Source organism: Loxodonta africana, chromosome 16, assembly GCF_030014295.1.
Source record: "Loxodonta africana isolate mLoxAfr1 chromosome 16, mLoxAfr1.hap2, whole genome shotgun sequence".
Taxonomy (NCBI): domain Eukaryota; kingdom Metazoa; phylum Chordata; class Mammalia; order Proboscidea; family Elephantidae; genus Loxodonta; species Loxodonta africana.
Genome location: NC_087357.1, coordinates 40,068,337 through 40,083,332, shown reverse-complemented (window position 1 = coordinate 40,083,332; position 14,996 = coordinate 40,068,337). Strand labels below are relative to the sequence as shown.

The window sequence follows — 14,996 nt, the reverse complement described above, 5'->3', positions numbered from 1 at the left end:
AATGGTATTGTTTTCCTGATTTCCTTTTCATCGTTCTCTTTTTTGGTGTATAGGGATCCAACTGACTTTTGTATGTTTACCTTGTATCCTTCTACTCTGCTGAATCTTTCTATTAGTTCTGGTAGTTTTTCCTTGGAGTCTTTTGGGTTTACTATGTATAGTATCATATCATCCACAAATAGGTAAATTTTAACTGCTTCATTACCAACTTTTATGAACTTTATTTCTTTTTCTTGCTTTATTGCTCCTGCTAGGACTTCCAACACAATGTTAAATAGGACTGGTGATATAGGGCATCCTTGTGTTGTTCCTGTTCTCAAGGGGAATGTTTTCAGCCTCTCTCCATTAAGAATGATGTTGGCCATTGGTTTTGCATAGATGCCTATTATAATGTTGAGAATTTCTGCTTCTATACCTATTTTATTGAGAGTTTTTATCTGGAATAGGTGATGGACTTGTCGAATATCTTTTCTGCATCAATTGAGATGATCGTGTAATTCTTTTCTTTCCTTTTTTTGTGTGGTGGATTATGTTGATTGATTTTCTAATGTTGAACCATCCATACGTACCTTGTATGGATCCTCCTTGGTCATGGTGTATTATTTTTTTGATATGCTGCTGAATTCTATTAGCTAAAATTTTGTTGAGAATTTTTGCATCTATATTCATGAGAGACATTGGTCTATAATTTCTTTTCTTGTGGTGTCTTTGCCTGGTTTTGGTATCAGGGTAATGCTGGCTTCATAGAATGAATTTGGAAGTATCACTTCCTTTTCTATGTTCTGAAATAGTTTGAGTAGTACTGGTGTAAGCTCTTCTCTGAATGTTTGGTGGAATTCCCCAATGAAGCCACCTGGGCCAGGGCTTTTTTTCCTTGGGAGTTTTTTTTTTTTTACCTTTTTAATATCTTCTCTTTTTATGGGTCTGTTCAGATTTTCAGCATCATTTTGTGTTAGTTTGGATAAGTAGTGTGTCTCTAGAAATTTGTCCATTTCTTCTAGGTTTTCAAATTTGTTGGAGTATAGTTTTTCATAATACTCTGTTATGATCCTTTTTATTCAGTTGGATCTGTTGTAATGTCCCCCATTTCGTTTCTTATTTGGGTTATTTGCATTCTCTCCTGTTTTTGTTTTGTCAGATAGGTGAGTGGTTTGTCATTTCTGTTGATCCTTTCAAAGAACCAACTTTTGGTTTTGTTGATTCTATTGTTTTTCTGCTCTCTATTTCATTTATTTCTGCTCTGATCTTTATTATTTCCTTTCTTCTGATGGCTATGGGCTTCTTTTGCTGTTCTCTTTCTATTTTTTTAAGTTGTGTAGATAATGTTTTGATTTTGTCCCTTTAGTATTTTTTGATGTGTGCATCTATTGCTATAAATTGACCTCTGAGGTCTTTCTTTGCTGTGTCCCAAAGTTTTGGTATGATGTATTTTCATTTTCATTTGATTCTAGGAATTTTTTTATTCTATCTTTGATTTCTTCTATTACACAGTGTTTTTTAAGCAGGATGTTATTCAGTTTCCATGTAACTGATTTTTTTTTTTTACCGTTCCTGTTGTTAATTTCTGCTTTAATGGCATCGTGGTCAGAGAAGGTACTTTGTACTATCTCAACGTTCTGGATTTTGTTGAGAATTGCTCTGTGGCCTAAGATGTGGTCTATTCCAGAGAACGTTCCATGTGCATTTGAAAAGAATGTGTACTTTGCATCTCTCGGGTGGAGTGTTCTATATATGTCTATGAGGTCAAATTGGCTGATTGTGCCCCTTGGCTTTTCTGTATCTTTGTCGAGTTTCTTTCTAGGCGTTCTGTCCTTTACTGAAAGTGGTGTTTGATGTCTCCTACTATTATTGTGTTTCTGTTTTCAGTGCTATTAGAGCTTTTTTTTAATGCATTTTGGAGCCCTGTCATTGGGTGCGTAGATGTTTATTATGGTTAAGTCTTCATGATGGATTGTCCCTTTAATCATTATGTAGTGTCCTTCTTTTTCTTTTATGGTGGATTTTGTTTTAAAGTCTATTTTATATGAGATTAGTATTGCCACTCTTGCCCTTTTCTGGTAGTTATTTGCTTGATATATTTTTTGCATCCTTTGACTTTTAATAAATTTACATCTTTGTTTCTGAGGTGTGTCTTTTGTAGACAGCATATTGACGGATCCTTTTTTTTTTGTATCCTTTCTGTTACTCTATCTCTTTGTATGTTCATTTAGGCCATTTACATTCAGTGTAATTATTGTCAGGTATGAGTTTATTGCTGTCATTTTGTATTTTTTTTTTTTTTTTTTTTTTGTGGTGCTAACATTTTCTTTGTTCCTCTTACTCTCCTGTGCTGAGTTCATTTTGTTTGTGGATTTCTTTTCCATTTCATTTGTTTTTGTAGATTTTGTTTTTATTGAGACTTTATGTTTTTCTTCTTTATTTTGATGAGTAGGTTTGTTAACTTTCTTTGTGTTTACCTTGAAGTTTACCCTTATCTTCCTAGGTTTGAACTCGTCTATTATTACTTGGTATCACCTTTTCTTCCTCTCCATTAGGAAGTTCTATACCTATACAGTTCATTCCCTGTTTTATTGTTCTGACATTATTGCCACTTACAGATTAACCTCTCTGGTTCCCTGTTGCAATTCTTTTGGTTTTGGATAGTCCTAGAGAGTCCATTTCTTAGCTTGTTATCTTAATGGTACAATCTTGTGTGCTAGATTCAGGCTATGGTCTGGTATTGTTTGTTCTCAGATCGAAGGACTCTCTGCAATAATTCTTGTAAGTTTGGTTTGGTTTCTACATATTCCCTTAATTTCTGTTCATCTGGAAATGTCCTCGTTTCACCATTATATTTGAACAAAAGTTATGCAGGATATATTATTCTTGGTTGGTAATTTTTTTTCTCTCGAGGTTTTATATGTCACCCCGTTGCCTTCTTGCCTGCATGGTTTCTGCTGAATAATCAGAGTTTAGACTTATTGTCTCTCCTCAGTATGTGAATTTTGTTTTTCTCAAGCAGCTGTCAGGAATTTTCCTTGTCTTTGGTTTTAGCAAGTGTGGTTATGATATGCCTTGGTGTTTTTCTTTTGGGGTCTATCCTATATTGAGTTTGTTGAGCCTCTTGGATGGTCATCTTTTTATCACTCATGGTTAGGAGGTTTCTGTCAGCAATTCTTCAATAGTCTTCTCTGTGATTTCCGTTTTCTCTCCCTGTTCTGGAACTTCAATCACTTGCAAATTTTTGCTTTTGATTGTATCCCACACAATTCTCAGGGTTTCCTTATTTTTTTGTTCTTTTTTTTATTTTTTACTCTTATTTTTTAGTTTTTCCTCAAAAGAGTTGTATTGAAGTGTTTATCTTCAATTTCACTGATCCTGTCTTCCATCATTTCAAACCTGCTCCTCAGTCCTTCTATGACACTATTTCTGAAAACTTGTTTATCTTTTGGATTTCTAGTTGTTGTTTTTTGATTTCTAGTTGTAAATTTATTTTGGCATTTTGGCAGGAGTATTATTTTCCTGAATTCTTCCATTTTTTCCTGTATTTTCCAAGGATTTGTCTGCCTTTCTGTAAATTTGTCTATTTTTTTCTTCATTTTTATCTGCTTTTTGCTTCAACCCTTGGATAGCTCTGAATATTAGAGATCTGAATTCCTTGTCACATAGTTCTGGTGACTTCTCTTCTACTAGAACATCATCTGGTGCTTTATTTTGGATGCCTATGGAAACCATCCTGTCCTGTCTTTTTTTAATCTGTTTTGATATTGTCTGCAGTCTTTGGGACATTCAGTAGTTATTTTCTTCATCTCTTGATTGTAGACTTGTTTGTATAGTCCTGGTTTTGTGTTTTATTTGGTTATGTCTGAGCAGGCAGCTGTGCATTCTTTGTTGTTTGCTCGCCTGTAGTAACAATACTTTTCACCTCCTTACCCAAAGGGCGGGGCCAGTCAATCAGCTATGGTGCAGCTGGGCAGGTCCAGCTGAAGGGGAGGGGCTGGGATGGGTTGATTGTGGCACATAGTATGGCTGACAGGGCAGCCAGGAATCAGTGCCAGGCCGGTTCCAGTAGGCCATGCCTGTGCTGCTCAGAGGTATGATGTTCAGCACACGGCGCAGGTAGGTAGGAAAGAGGGGGGAGGTTGTGGTGTGTGGAGTAATAGGTGTATGGGAAAGAGGAGAGAGAATCAGGAACCAAAAACAAAGAAACAGACAAAGAAAAAAAAATGCCAAGAGAAGTTGCCAATGGATTGGAGAGAAGAGAAACTGAGAAACGGAGAAAAGCAAAATGGAAAAAAAAAAAAAAGAAAAAAAGAACATAAAAATTTGGAAAAGAAAAGCCCCCAGGAGTCCTACCAGTGGGTCCATGAAAACTGGGGAAGTGACTCCCAGGCTGTGCAGTATAGCCTGGTAAGAGGGGGTATAGATGACACAGCACCAAGTATTCAGGAGACAGGAAATGTAGGTAAGTATATAGAGAGAAGAACTGAGTAATGAAGAAAGACAGAAAGGGAAAAAGAAAAAGTAAGAAAGAAGGGGAAAGAAAGAAAGAAAAAAATGCCCCCAGGGATCCCACCTATGGGGCTGCACAGACTGGGGGAGTGGCTCCTAAGTGGCACAGTGCAGCCCAGCTAGAAGGGGCTCCAAAGCCATGAAAAGAAAAAGAAGACAAATAAGTAAAACAGAACAAAGCAAAACAAAATAACAAACAAACAAAAAAGCCCCAGGGATCCCACCAGCTTGGTGTTGTGGGCCAGGGGGGAGTGGCTACCAAGTCGAGCAAGGCTTCATAGCCTTTCAAGAAGCAAACATGGCACACGGAGCCAGGTGTTCAAGAGAAAGGAGCTGGAGGTGGTGGGAAGCACGGAAGAAACAAAAAATAAAATGGAAAGAAGCAACACCAGCTCAGGGGGCTGGCCAGTGAGGGCAGGGTGAATCCAAGAGGCCTGAGGCTGAAGCAGTTACCTCTTGGCCAAGGGACTGCAGCTGGCGGGAAGCAGAGGAGTCCGAACGGGGGAGAGGAAGAAGGATGGGGGTTAGGAAAGTGTATATTGCTCATTACCGGGTGCTCTGTCTCCTGGTGGGGGCTTTGTGAAGCTGCTTTCCCATACTCCCTGTTGGCTGATCTCCAGTGTGGGTGGGGTGAATCCAAGTGGCACAGATGTTGCCCTTCCTGGCTGGCTGAGCCACCACAGCCAGCCAGGAAGCTCGGAGGTAGAGCACTGGGGAGAGGATAGGAGGTGGGAAAGCATGTATTGCTTGTTACCGGGTGTTCTATCCTCTGCTGGGAGTTCCATGAAGCTGCTTTCCTGTGCTCCCTGTCAGCTGGTCCCTGACAAGAGTCCAAGACAGGAGATCTGGATGGCGTTAGCTGATAGGGGCCCTCTGCACGTATCTCTCCTTGCTCTCTGTCCTTTGTCAGTTTTTTATTCCATTCAGTGTTTGGCTGAGTTCTTTATCTCTTCATTTGACACTTCAGGTTCCAGGAATGACGTTTGTCTCTGTTTCACTTAGTTTTTCGGGTCCCACTGTGGAGGGACAGCATGGAGGTGCTTCTGTCTATGGCACCATGTTGACCAATATTAGGTATTTTTAAAAGCTGTAGTCTTTAATTTTTTTTTTCTTTTACCCTCCACAATAACAGGCACCTTGATTTAGAATGGTATAAATAAATGCAGGGAAAGTGACTGGAGTATTGGAAACATCATCATTAAACTAGGTAGGAAGGAATGGTCAATTCAGTTTGAAAAGAATAGGGATATGTTGATTGAAGGCATGCTGAATATTTGGCTGACAAGGGAATTTCTAGGTAGTTATTGCTTCAAGCTTCCTAAAGTTATTTTAGTGACAGAGTTTTATCTGGATATTTTAATGATATTTTTTCGTGTTTCCAACTTTTTAGCCTCACCCTGTTATCCCGCTTTCATCCTGGCCTGTGCTCCCTGCAATATGATGTGCTCCATTATTTTCTAGAAACCTTTTGAGTATACAGATCATAATTTTCTGAAGTTGATAGGAAAATTGGATGAAAACGCACAGATTCTGCACTCCCCATGGATTCAGGTGTGGCCAAGATTCTTTCTCTGAGCAGCGCAAAATTCTTTAATGAACCAAGGTGTGAAGTGAGTGTTTGAACACAAAAATCAGGGCCAGTGTTTGGCAACGTGGAGTGAACATCAGGGATATATAGCCAAGTCCTTTATTTTACACAGGTGAAAACAGATGCTCTGAATATAGAGCTCTATTCAAGCCCATTGGCTCCCTGCACAGTGGATTTTCTTCTAAACCCCAAAGCATAGTTTTCATAAAGTACTTTAGTGATTGCCCCAAAAGCATGACTACAGCACTCAGTGGAGATCCAAGGTCCTTGCTGAAAGGCTTCCACTACTAACAAGACTTGTCCTCCATTCAATACTTAATGACATGTATCAAATAACTTGCAGAAATGTTCTAACTTAGCTTATCAATGACGGGGAATACTTACGCTTCAGTTGGAATGCTACATGACAAAATGATTGGGGCTTACAGGGTAAAAACCATAAACAATCATCACATTTTTACTCTGTGCTTAGCTGGCATGTCCTGCGCTCTTTCTGGATGATAATTGTGTGATCTTAGAGAACTCACTTAGCTGCTCAGGAGCACGGGTAATTTAACCACAAAATGTCAAGTTTGGTTTCATGATATCTTCAAGCCATTCCCAGTTTTTAAACCTTGTTTCTATGTCTGAGTCAGCTTGAAAGAAGTAGAGTCAGCCATGACTAGCTTTGTGTCCTGTATCAATCAGGTTGCTCAGACTTCCTTAATCTCCTAGGTCCTCATCTACAAAATGCGAATTGTAGTAATTCATGCCATTTGTACTTCAAGGTTGTAGAAAATAACTGATATAAAAAATGGGAGGACTGATATGAAGATGCTTTTATACTATAGAAATAATGTATGAGTATCAGAAATGATTATCATCTTTGATAATCTGGTCAGCATTTTCCATCAAATAATTCTGTAAGCATAGAACATTACTTTGTATGTATGTACAGTAAGGAATTAGCCCTCCAAATGGAGACCATTTTCTATTCATCTTTATAGCTTTACTTTTAACCAGGGTTTAGCATATCATATATATGCCGTCATTAAAAGATTTTTTATTCAATAAATTACTTTTTTTCTCTTGTAGGTCTGCAATACATTCCCCATGCTGATTGATTATTCCCAGGGAGTCATAACAAATTCCTTAATAATACTGCTGATGTAAAAAGTTATATTTTGGAGAAAGTGAAAGAACACCAAGAATCCTTGGATGTTAACAATCCTTGGGACTTCATTGATTGTTTCCTGATCAAAATGAAACAGGTAAGATATTAGAGGCCACTCAGTTATTTGTATGTGTGTACATTTTGTAATAAAACAAAACAAAACAAAACAAAAAACCAAACCCAGTGCGGTCGAGTTGATTCTGACTCATAGTGACCCCATAGGACAGAGTAGAACTGCCCCATAGAGTTTCCAAGGAGCGCCTGGTGGATTTGAGCTGCTGACCTTTTGGTTAGCTGCCGTAGCACGTAACCACTATGCCACCAGGGTTTCCGCTTTTTTTTTTTTTATACGGATGTTTAAATGGCCAAATCCAGTAGGTGCTCCCTGGAAACTGCATGGAGTAGTTCTACTCTGTCCTATAGGGTCGCTATGAGTTGGAATTGACTTAATGGCAATGGATTTTTTTGGTTAAGGAGATGATTAGATTTGTCTAGTATGTACACCCATTGACAGGGGTAAGTCAGTTTTAATGGGTTTAATTGCATAGTGTTAGACATGCCACAGATCACCAGGAGATTATAAGAGATTATAAGAATCTCATTAAAATAATGCTGTCCTAGTGTACTTTTTTTTTTTTTTTAGTGTACTGGTTAGGAAAGAGTTTTTCTTTAGGTATATTAATGACTCCCTTTTTTTTTTTCAGTCCGTGTTTCAAATTGCCCTTTTTTTATTCTCTGTTCAGTGTCTCATCACCCTCTAGTCTTAAATCAATCTAACTTGTTCTTGTCAGGTCCTTTTCCTCTTCCAGCTTCCAATTCATGAGAGCTCCGTTCAGTCAGTCCCTTAGTCTCAGCATCTTCTTAATCCTTTTTGGACAGTTAATGCCCTAACTCTGTGTTTTCATGGTTGTTGTGTCTCTTTAATTTGTATATTTCTAGCCATTTCTGCAGTTGTTCATTAGACAAAGTTGCCTATGGCATCCCATCTGGAGTACAGTGGTGCTGTCCATTTTGTCTTTGTGAATCCATTTTCTTTCTCTCTAACTCATTTGAGGCTATACTGCCATATAAGCTTTTGCATAATTTAAACTTCCCAGTGAGTTTTCAAGCAATACTGAGTCCATATAAACACTTTAATAGAAGATGAGAATTGCAAACTCTTGATTCAGGCTTATATCTTTCATGATATGGCCCCAACTTACCCATGTCTACCAACTATGTGTTTTGTCTTCAAATAAGATGAAACCCAATTAACAATGGCTTAAACACATAGTGGATTTATCTCACAAGGAATCCCATTTTGTGCAGTCCAAGCAAGTACAATAGCCCAGAAGCATCAAGGAGTCAACTGTCTTCCATTTTCTTTCACCAAACTTAGTATGTAGGCCTTTAGCATCATGTTTAAATCCTCATCTCTTGAGATGATGACTGCCCAACTTGCTCCTTCACATCTGCATTTTGAGTAAGAAGTAGGACAGAGAAGTAGTACTTTGGCTTCTATCTCATAAGGAAAAACTAAGTTGCATGGCCCACATAACTGCAAAAGAGGCTGGGAAATGAAATATTTTGTCAAATACAAAAATGATAAAAGGTTAGAAAATTAAGATTGGGTCATCTTATCTACAATCTCCACAATACCATACACTGATTTGTTTTATACAACTATATTATCCAGTTTCTAAGTTTGCTTAACTTTAGAACAACCTGAGTTTTTTTGGATGCATTGTAATTAAATATGCTGGCAAACTAATTTGTCAGCATTGTGTCAAACCTTTCCCAGGAAAAGCACAATCAATAGCCTGAATTTACTATTAAAAATTTGTTAAGCACGATAGCTGATCTACTTGTAGCTGGGACAGAGACAACAAGCACCACCCTGAGATACGGACTCCTGCTTCTGTTACAGCACCCGGAGGTCACAGGTACAACCACAGATGGTGGGCAGGGTGAAATTCAGAAAGGAAGTTGGCAAGACACAGCTAGTGTTTTCCATTATGCTTCTCTTAGAGAAGCCTCATTTTTAAACTTTTGTGCCACTAGGTGAAATTTGTCCAAATTTGATGAAAGAATAAAAATGAGACAACTTTGCACAATAGGGGCGTGTCTTAATTATCTAGTGCGGTCATAACAGAAATAACACTAGTGGATGGCTTTAACAAACAGAAATTAAGTGTTCTGGGGTTCCCCTTCTTCACAATGATATCCATAATTTGTTATGATCTACACAGTCAAATACCTTTGCAAAGTCAATAAAACTCAGGTAGACATCTTTCTGATATTTCCAGCAGATCAATGTGATATCAGCAACGATATTCCTCATTCCACATCCTCTTCTGAATCCATACCTGGTAGTTATTACATGTTGTCTAAAAATGAACAAATCTGGAGATAGAACTAGAGGCAATACTTAGAAATAAGAATGTAAATTTCAGCAGTAACTGCCAGAATGATTCAAAGTGGCTGCCTTTGGGAATGGGGATGAGAAACAATACTATTGCAAATTGCACAGACTCAAATACACACACACATGCATAAAGACCTTTTAATAAAATTTAACATTTAACACCATATATTATTTTGATTAAAATTAAAATTTGATTCCTCTTTATCTTTCTGCAAGGACAGCAATTTCTTGAGTTAATTGTGTGCTAATTGTCTATATTTTGAAGCATTTTATCATTTCTTTTGGTATTAGTTACTCTGTATGACAATATATAGGTTTGTGCAGATTTTTCTTAAGGCCAGGCTTATAAGAGAAGTATATGTGTCAGTTATTGTTGTGTATTGCCATGAAGTTCCCTTGACTCAGGGCAAATGGATGCACAACAGAACAAAATGTTGCCAGATCCTGCACCATCTTCACTGTTGTTGGTAGGCTTGAGTCCATTGTTCCAGCCACTGTGTATTTTCTGTGCTTTTCAACCTAGGGGCCTCAGGTTCCAGCATTATATTGGACAATTTGTTGTTGTGATCCATGGGGTTTCATTGGCTACTTTTCAGAATAGTTCACCAAGCCTTCCTTCCTAGTGTATCTTAGTCTGGAAGCTCTGCTGAAACCTGTCCACCATGGGTAACCCTGCTGGTATTTGAAATACTGGTGGCATAGATTCCAGCATCATAGCAACACAAAAGCCATCACAGCACCACAAACTAACAGACAGGTGGTGGTATATGTGTCTGCATTGTTGCAATTCTCTTCCCCTCTCTCTGTCTAGGTGTACTTCTGGGCATATAATGTATGTTTATAATGATATTGGTACAATTTCATAATGCTTCATGTAATGCTGAATTGCTATGGCAAATGTGCCAATTTTCTTTTTTTCGTCAGCTCTTACTATGTCTTCTTAGCTAAAGTCCAGGAAGAGATTGACTGTGTGGTTGGCCGACACCAGAGCCCCTGCATGCAGGACAGGGGCAGCATACCCTACACAGATGTCGTGGTGCACGAGATCCTGAGATACATTGAACTCGTCCCCATTCCCCTGGCCCATGACGTGACCCGTGATATTAAATTCAGGAACTACCTCATCCTCAGGGTAAGATTTCTTTTTCCTACACAGCACCTCTGTACTCTTGAAGTCCCTGTGTTCACAGTATGATTTCAATCCTGTACCAACACAAGATGAGAAAAGTGTAAAAATCACAATGTGGGTTTGTGGATTTTGAGTTGTGTTGTGTCCAGTTTGGGGCTACAAAGCTTTATTATAGGCCTTGATTCTGGCAGGGTCTTACAAATTTGTTCTGCTTCTTTAAGATTGTTTAGGTTTCTCTTAGCTGTTTACGTTTCCAAATAAATTTTAGTGGCAGTTTGTTAATTTCCCAAAACATATATACCTATATATGGTACTATCCCACACTGTATTGAGATTACATAAAATATACAACAAATGTAATACCTTTCTAAAAAATCAAACAGTTCTGAGCTTGGAAACACATAGGTCACCACAGATTTCAGATAAGAGACTGTGTACTTATAACTCCAAATAGGTAAAAGTTCATATTTTATGGGCTGAAGCAGAAAAGCAGGGAGATGCTAAAATTGTCCCCCTATAGATAATTGTGAGATGGTTGTTACACACAACTTGGCGAAGGATGACTTACTTCCTCTGAGTTTCAGAATGGGCATTTGTTCTTCACGTCCCAGATTATGTTTCTCTCAGGTTTTCGGATTCCTATTTCCCAGCTGGAAAAATGCACGACGAGAGTCACAGTTGCATGTTTAGGGCAGAGGGTGGATGACAGCATCACATAAGCGGAGAGAGGGGATTTTATCCTCTTTGGCCTTTCAGTGAATCAGGGACAGCCTTCTAGCCAAATGTGTCCTGAGAATGGAAGACTCAAGTAGGCATTCAGAAGTGCAAGGCAACATGGTGCAAGAATCAGGAGGAACTCAGTAGGAACCCTGGCTCTCCTTCTCTTAGCTATAAAAATCTTGGGTAAATTTCCTAACACTTTGAGCCTCAGGTTTTTCATTTGTAAATTGTTGATAATACCTACTTTATTTACTTTAGTAGGATGTTGCAAGAATTAACCCAGGCAATATATGCAAAATGCAAGTTATCACTATTTTCACCCATCAAATTGATGAAGACAAAGGGTGAAAAGACATTGTGTTGGTGAGGATATGTATAGTTGAGTACTTGCCTACACTGGTGACTGGATTGTAAATTAGTACATCTATTTGGAAGACAATCTGACAGTATTTATTAAAATATAAAATGTAATAACTTACAATGTAAGAATTCAAATTCTTGGTATTTACTCCATGTGCAAATGGAGGAATGTCTAAATAATTTTCATTACATCATTACTTAGAATAAAGGAATACTACTAAGTGTTCCTCAGAAGTGAAATGGTTCATTCATATTGTGCAGCATGAATAAGGCAGAAATATATGTGTTTGTAATAATCCAAGAAGCTGGACTTTATAAAGAACAAGGCATCAGGATTGGAGAAGACTCACTAACAAGCTGTGATATGCAGATGACACGACCTTGCTTACTGAAAGTGAAGAACACTTGAAGCCCTTACTGATGAAGATCATAGACTACACCCTTCAGTATGTTTCACACCTCAACATAAAGAAAACAAAAATCCTCACAACTGGACTGAGAAGCAATACCATGATAAATGGAGAAAATATTGAGGCTGTCAAGGATTTCATTTTACTTGGAACCACAATCAACCCCTATGGGTGCAACAGTCAAGAAATCAAACGATATACTGCATTGGGCAAATCTGCTGCAAAAGACTTCTTTTAAGTGCTGAAAATTAAAGATGTCACCTTGAGGACTAAGGTGCACCTGACCCAAACCGTTATAGTCTCAGTCACCTAATATGCATGCAAAAGCTGGACAATGAATTAGGAAGACTGAAGAAGAATTGATACCTTTGAAATGTGATGTAGGTGAAGAATATTGAATACACAGTGGACTGCCAAAATAATGAACAAATCTGTCTTGGGAGAAGCACACCCAGAGAGCTCCTTGGAGTCGAGGACGGCAAGACTTCATCTCACGTACTTTGGACAAGTAATCAGGAGGATCCACCCCTTGGAAAAGGATATCATGTTTGAAAAAGGTAGAGAATCAGTGAAAAAGAGGAAGACCCTTGAGGAGATGGATTGATGCAGTGGCTGCAACAATGGGCTGAATCATAGCAATTATTGTGAGGATGTTACAGGAATGGGCAGTTTTTGTTCTGTTGTACATAGGTTCACTATGAATCAGAACCAACTTGATGGCACCTAACAACAACAACATATGTGTTTGTATGACAAAATACCCAAATTATTTAATAAATACAAAAATCAAGGTGCAGTAGAGTGCTTGTCATTTGGGCAAAGAGGAAATTGAGAATCTACATGATAAACCTACATTTGGAAGGGCAAATTTCCAGAAGGACATACAACCAATTGGTGGGAATTATTGTTTCTAGAAAGTCTAAACAGAGTGCTTTCATTAAAGGCAATGGAGTCTCACTTTTCACTATATGTGATACTTGATGTATTTTTTAAGCAAGATATAAATTATGTAAAGTAAAACTCACCCATTAAAGTGTACTGTTTAACGAGCTTTGAGTTATGTAACCACCATCACAATCAAGATATAAAACATTTCAATCAACTGTGCCCCCCAAAGCTTCCCTCATGCTTGTATTGCAACCAATCCACTCCTACGACCTATGGTATTGTCTGTCTTTCCCGGCAGGTTCACCTTTTCAAGATTACTGTGTAATGAAATGTGACATAAATGGAATAATTTATAAGCAGTCATAACTCTTTATCTCTGGGTTTTTTTTTGGAATAGATGACAAAATTCATTATAGGTAAAATATATGATAATTTCTTTAAAAATTGATTGAAAATATCCTGAGGATAAGAACATATAGGGGCAGTGAGTCATTGATAAATTTCAGATACAATGTCCAAAACATTCAGAAGTTCTGTCACCCAGATGCTCATTACTTCCAGTGTTATTGGAGGCCACTTGTGCAATATTATTGCCCCTATGTATAAACAAACCCTTCCCTTTTTATTACTTTGTCTATCTTAGTGGAAATATAATTGTTTTTCTTTGGACATGGGCTTACAGATCAAATATATTAGACTAAGTGAGGTCCAACATTTTTTTCCAACTCCATGACTTCTTTATAACTAAGCTCATTGATGTCTATTCATTCCAGGGCATGACGATATTCATTTCATTGTCTTCTGTGCTGTACGACAACAAAGAATTTCCCAACCCAGAGATGTTTGGCCCTGGTCACTTTCTGTATGAGAGTGGCAAGTTTAAGAAGAGTGACTACTTCATGCCTTTCTCAGCAGGTAATAGAAATTTATATTCATCTGTAATTCAGAGAACAGTATACCTATATGAGATCAGTTGGGGCTTGCATGGTGCCTACTCTGGGCCTGGTAGCATTGCTACTTGTACATGATCAGGAGTACCACTCCCAGTGCCATGTGCTTTCCCATTCATGAAAAATCCTCATTATTGGGCCAGAGCAGTGAATCTTTGGGAATGTGACACAGTTCTTCCAAAGGGGGAAAGCTGCAGAATGAGCTGATTGAATTCTGTCTCCAGATACATCACTGAGCTACCCTATAGCTCCTCCTACAAGGTGAAACTCACTTAGACTGCCAGTACCTTTCTTAAGAAAGGTATCTAATGCTACAACTTTATTGTCTTTTGTGTGAACCCCTTACCACTCCCAGGCTGAGCTCTGGGGATACAAATATCCATAAACACAGAATGGACACACAAGGACCTCACTCGCTCCCAAGTTAAGGAAGCAAATGAGTAAACAGATTATTATAATCCAGTGTGACTAAGACTGTGAGAGAGGGCATCACAGGCTGCTCAGAGGACAAAGTGGGAAGCTGCCTACTTCCTGCTCTCACATACGTCACAGTAAGGCATAAAATGGAATAAACAACATTCTTAATAGAAGCAATGACGTGGGAGCTGCTCCACAGGGGCAGGGAGCAAAGAAAGAAGAGAGAACAGGGCAATTTTTTTTTTTTTAAAGTCCTTAGTACATATATAACAAAACATTTGCCATGTCAACATTTTTTACATGTATAATCAGGTGGCATTAATAACGTTCATCATGTCATGCAATAGTCACCCAATATCCATTTCCAAATTTTTCTATCACCCTTAACAGAAGCTCAGTACCCCTAAGCAATGACTCCCTAAGCAATGACTCCCTCTTTCTCCTTCCCTCCCACCCCTGGTAACCACTAATAAACTTTGGTGCTTT

At 38.3% G+C, this 14,996-nt stretch overlaps 1 protein-coding gene across 1 annotated transcript; it reads left to right on the top strand.

Annotated features, from left to right (window-relative positions):
* The first annotated feature begins 10,408 nt into the window (after positions 1–10,408).
* Positions 10,409–14,240, top strand: LOC135227914 (cytochrome P450 2C15-like). Its single transcript, XM_064269563.1, has 2 exons — positions 10,409–10,768; positions 13,917–14,240. The coding sequence occupies exons 1-2, from the start codon at positions 10,502–10,504 to the stop codon at positions 14,169–14,171; spliced, it is 522 nt and encodes a 173-aa protein (XP_064125633.1). The 5' UTR covers positions 10,409–10,501; the 3' UTR covers positions 14,172–14,240.
* Positions 14,241–14,996: the final 756 nt, after the last annotated feature.

Coding starts and splice junctions, on each gene's coding strand:
- LOC135227914 (XM_064269563.1), top strand. CDS start 10,502: ATGCTTCATGTAATGCTGAATTGCTATGGCAAATGTGCCAATTTTCTT. Junction 10,769..13,916: donor GGAACTACCTCATCCTCAGG/GTAAGATTTCTT, acceptor TATTCATTCCAG/GGCATGACGATATTCATTTC.